The following is a 5,678-nucleotide window of genomic DNA, read 5'->3' as shown; positions in this document are numbered from 1 at the left end:
TAACTGCTTGCTATTTGTTTGCTTCTTAAATCGCATAGTTGACCCAAAATAATAGGATATATTAACGAAAGCTGTAGGTAGAAAAATATTATATAACTCTTTTGAGCGTTTAAACATAAAAATAAGGGTTTATTTTATGAGCTCAGTTCAAAAGACTAATATTATGAACTTTTGTCTGGCTTTGGGCCGTATGCATGTAAACAGGCATACGGCCCAAAGCCAAACAAGGCTGTATGATATGTGGTAACAGCTTATGGATGCACGAACACACATTGCAATTCATTGCATACCTAGGTAGTCCTACTTACCAAATTGTATTGTACACATCCATACTTACAAGTGTATTTGTGTGTCTTTCACGACAAAACCACTGAACCGATATCCATGAAATTGGGCATATAATAGTGTTGGTGCAAAATAGCACACACTTATATTACGTCTTTATCCCTTACGAGGTAGCCCTCTATTGGAGCGACAAGACTAGTTGAATTCAGTAAGATACATACATAGTAACAAATTGCTATATCCTATCGCCACGCAATGTATTGTTATGCCCATATAAATACATTGCGATATAGCATAGCGTCCATGGACGTTTGTCAGCAACTCATATCTTCTCAGTGTCCACCAGTAGGGACTGATGGTAAAAGCTTCAGTAGCGTTGCGTTTTTTATGAACTACGACGCGTTTTCATCAGTGACAGTTGGCAACATTGCATTTGGCTTTGTCAGTCACTGTCACCCATTCACTGTGCAATTTTGTTTTGTTACAGTACAGTAGTAGTAGGTAAGTAAACTCGAGTGAGCGAGCGTCCGTAGGTACGTGGTATTTTAATAGAAAATTTTTGTTATACTTTTGTGCAGTAATATATAAAATATTTTTGTATAATTAAGTATTCTCTATCACCCAAAAATGTCATCAATTGAAAGTGAATCTAAATCTCAATTCCCCAACGACTTTGACACTGATACATGCTCAAGAAAAAAACCTAAATATGACAATGGAGATGCGCCCCCTATAATACCGCAAGAAAATGATGATGGGGTTGCAACCCCACATGTACCTCCGAAAAATTCAGAACACAGTTCAGTGGTGGCAGCACATTATAATCACTTGGAAGAAAAGGGTTTGAAAGAAAGATTTAATTCTCCTATATTTTATGTAAGAAATTTCAATAACTGGGTTAAAAGTGTATTAATTCAGGAATACACTGACAAAATTAGAGAAAAAGATTATGGGAGACAATTGAAAATACTTGATATATGCTGTGGAAAAGGGGGAGATCTCAGCAAATGGCAAAAGGCTCGTGTTGAAAAAGTTATATTTGCCGATATTGCTGCAGTTTCAGTTCAGCAATGCCAAACACGCTATGAAGACCTCAAAAAGAGATGTGGTCGATTATATTCTGCAGAGTTTATTGCAGCAGACTGTACTAAAGAAACCTTAAGAGACAAATTTGAAGATCCATCAATAAATTTTGACCTTGTCAGCTGCCAGTTTGGCTTACATTATAGTTTTGAGAGCTTAGCTCAAGCTCGGAGAATGTTGACAAATATATCAGAATGTTTAAAGCCAGATGGTTATTTCTTTGGCACAATACCTGATGCTCATGAAATAGTATCAAGGGTTAAAAAGTCACCAAATGGGATTTTTGAAAATCGTATTTTAAAAATAAAATTGCTTTTTGACATTGCAAATGGATATCCATTATTTGGAGCAAAATATGATTTCCACCTAGAAGGAGTTGTTGATTGTCCAGAGTTCTTAGTAAATTTTGATTTGCTCACTAAATTGGCATCTGAGTATGGCCTAGAGTTAGTTTATAAAGCTAGATTTGCTGATTTCTATAAAGATCATTCAGAGAACTACAAGCAATTGTTACAACGAATTATTTGCTTAGAGAGCTATCCTGCTCCACCAGGCAAGGAATTGATTGGTGCAGAGGCTGAATATGAACACGCACATGCTTTTTGGGAGAGTATGGAAAAGAGATCTGAGCGTGACAGAATTGGTACAATGAGCAAATGTGAATGGGAAGTTGCTAGTATGTATTCAAACATTATAATTACCATACATATTTTCAAATAAATAATAAATTACAGTAATAAGAATACAAAATCTATAAAAAGTAAATGTGCCCATAGTAATCAATATGCTGTTGAAGTCTGTATAGTTTTGGACATAGGTAGTCAGTACCATAGTAACTGAACACAACATTGTATTGATACACAGTTGGTACATTTATTTCTTAAAGACGTTATAAACCAAAAAAATTTCTTTTCACTTTTCTCAAATGCCATGCTTAACTTTTGGCAGTTTCAAGTATAGTATGATAATTTTACAGTCATGGTACTTACAGTGAATCACAGTAACAATATATTTTCTTTTTTCAGCAATTTACATGGCATTTGCATTCAAGAAACAAAAATCTTACAGAGATTCAAATGGCAAACTGGTGTATAAAATGTCATCTAAAGAGAATCAATAAACTATGAAGATGTGTCTTATTGAATTTTGTGATATACTGGTTAAACAAGTAAATTTGAATAAATTGTGAAATTATATTTTATTACTTACCTTATTACTTTTTAACCGACCTAAAAAAAGGCAAGAAGGGTTCTCAATTTGACCATATTTTTATTATGCATGTTACCGCATTTCTCATCATACCCATTATTTAATATCCTTCTTAGTTTGTTGATTACACAAATTTAAATACATTACAATTTATATATCTGTGGTGTGTTACCTCTTTTTCTTGTTTTATCCACTCAAACAATATTCATAAGTATTGAATCTTTTCATAAGTATACCTAGTTAGGAATTATTTCTAAACGTGTAACTTTAAGATATTAATACCAAAATTCAAAACATAGCGCATACTTCGGAGTACAAAGTACTTATTTAATACTAGCTTCCGCCCGCGACTCAGTCCGCGCGGATGTCAGTCTTCGCGTGGATGGTTTATTTCTAACTAACCTACCTTATAACCTAATTACTATCTATACCTATGTTTCCAAAGATGAAACAAAAAGAAAATAAAATACCAACCTAAATAAACCAATTTACGATGAAAACTTAAACTACGTACGTACTATAATATTTACAAAAGTATTTACAAATAACTGATCGGAACAGTCTTATAAATGACTTCAAAAGCAAACGGTTCAAGCCAAATCCGACTTTCGGCGTTACAAGTTACGGCGCTGAAGTTTAGCGCCATAACTTGTAACGCCGCGGCTGAACCACTGCGGGTAACGCAACGTGTGTTCGCGGTTCTACAGAACAACGTCTATGGATATTTTTCCAGGATAAAAAGTATCCCATTATATGCCCAGGATAATAAGGTATAATTACACCAAGTTTCATCGTAATCAGAGATCGGAATAGGTAGATTGATTTATGTACTTGCATCATGAATTACCATAGAAAGCATAACATGGATAAGCCTCTTTTCCGGGATTCCATTTCAGTACTTACACTTACAGTAAATTATATTGTCCGCGGGTAGGTAACATAGGACTACAATTTACGTGAACTAAGTCGGGGGGAAACAGCTACCACTAATTATATTTTTCATCCCACTTGTAAAAATTCCGGAAAAAATCTTAATAATTTACAAATCCCGCAATCCCGGAGGCATGTCCAAGTCCATATTAATATATACGTTTCAGTTCATTGACCCCAATTCAATCTACCTATTCCGATCTCTGATCGTAATGTAATCGTTAGTTTTCACGTGATGCCTGAACATACAGAAAGACAGACAGACAAAAAGTTTTTTAATCACATATTTTGGTTTCGATCCAGTAACACCCCCTGCTATTTATTATTTCAATATTTTCAATGTACAGAATTGACCCTACTACAGATTTATTATACAGGGTGACTTTTAATTCAACTGCATAAATTTAACTGTTAAGTGTACTCATCTAAAGGATATTTAAAAACGTTAAAAGAAAAATATCGGTTCATATTTCAGAAAGAACGAAAAAAAATAAAAGTATCAAAATCCACGATCCTAAATACGTCATATCACCTCGGCCGGCGGAAAAGCGACGCGTAAGATTCAGAAGCATGGGTATAGTCTATATTAAAAAGGATGCAGTTGTTTTAAATGTCACCCTGTATGTATATAGAATATAGATTTCTTTACTATAAGTATAGCAGTAAAAATAACTAATTTTTTTCCAGTTCAGTAAAATATATATAGACAGGTTAGCATTGGCATATTTTTTATATAGGTATATCAGTAACCACAAAAACTCAATTAGGTAGGTACTTCACTATAAATATTTAGATTGGGTAAATTCGATATTGAATTTAATAAACAAGACCAGCTGTTTATACTCATATTATTTATAGCTTTATATATCTAATATAATAAAAATTACGAAGTTCCATACAAACTTGCACCCCCTATTTCATCCCCTAGGGATAGAATTCCAGGATAAAAAGTAGCCTATATTCTAATCCAGGTTACTAACTATATCTGTGCCGAATTTTGTTCAGATCCGTTCGGTAGATTTTGCGTGATGCGCGTACAAACATACAGACAGACAGACAAAAATTCTTAAAAAAAATTCAATTGGCTTCTATTGACAAAAGACTAAAAAGACCCCTTATCATTTTTTTTCTAAAATATCTTCAATGTACAAAGTTCAGTTACAGTTTTATTATATGTATATGGATTTCTGAGGGAAATTTTAGCGGAAGAACCCGCGGAAATGTTTCATCACAATAATTTTTAGATACATAACCACATAAAATCACACCTCTGTCCTGGAGATGTAGGCAGAGACTACATCTTTCCACTTGTCACGATCTCGGCATACTTTTTTCGCTTCATCCACATTCATAACTGTCCTCATGCAAACAGGCGGTTTCGGGTACTCTTGACCTGACCTTTTGCTAGGACGTCGTTAATTTGATCAAGGTATGTTCTTCTAGGCATTTCCATCCACACTCTCGTTGTATATTTGCTTAGTCAACATGCCTTCATTCATCCTCACCACATAACCAAACCATCTTAACATACCATAAACATATATCACTTTTCACATCACAACGTTCCCATAACACGCTGTTTCCTATCTTGTCAATTTCACACCGATCATACTCCTTAACGCTCTCATTTCCACTTTGTTGCTTCTTTTGCCACACCCAACTTTCACTTCCATACATTAATGTTGGAACCAACACGACTTTGTGCACAGCCAGGCGAGACTTTTTGGGCTGTTTCTGACTACTCATAAAGGCATGCAACGCTCTATTAACTTGCACTTTCCATCGGATGTAAACTTTGATCCTAGATATAAAAACGCCTTCACATACTCCACTTTTTCTCCTCCAATCAAAATATACATATTCATGGCTGTCAATTTCAAAAACCAATGTTTTGTTTTACTTACATTCCTTTTACATTCTTTACTTACCTACGCCTCGGCTGACGACGCCAGTATTACCTGATCGTCGGCATAGAGAAGACATTTGATGATTAACTCATTCATGCATAATCCACTTTCAGACTCTTAAACAATTATCCATAAATAGGTTGAACAGCTCGGTGACGCAACACATCCTTGTCTTACACCTTCCTCAATTTTAAACATTGTCATCGTTACAAAACCTAGGTAGGATCTGAACCCGTCCACACGCAGTGTCCGCAATCAATGCAT

General features: G+C 34.8%; 1 protein-coding gene across 1 annotated transcript; it reads left to right on the top strand.

The window, feature by feature from the left end:
- Positions 1-772: 772 nt before the first annotated feature.
- LOC106143657 (mRNA cap guanine-N7 methyltransferase) lies at positions 773-2,569 on the top strand. Its single transcript, XM_013345790.2, has 2 exons — positions 773-2,044; positions 2,394-2,569. Exons 1-2 carry the CDS (start codon positions 913-915, stop codon positions 2,486-2,488), a joined length of 1,227 nt encoding a protein of 408 aa, XP_013201244.2. The 5' UTR covers positions 773-912; the 3' UTR covers positions 2,489-2,569.
- The last annotated feature ends 3,109 nt before the right edge of the window (positions 2,570-5,678 follow it).

Source organism: Amyelois transitella, chromosome 2 (assembly GCF_032362555.1).
Source record: "Amyelois transitella isolate CPQ chromosome 2, ilAmyTran1.1, whole genome shotgun sequence".
In the NCBI taxonomy this organism is placed as follows: Eukaryota; Metazoa; Arthropoda; class Insecta; order Lepidoptera; family Pyralidae; genus Amyelois; species Amyelois transitella.
This window is presented reverse-complemented; position numbering and strand designations above follow the sequence as displayed.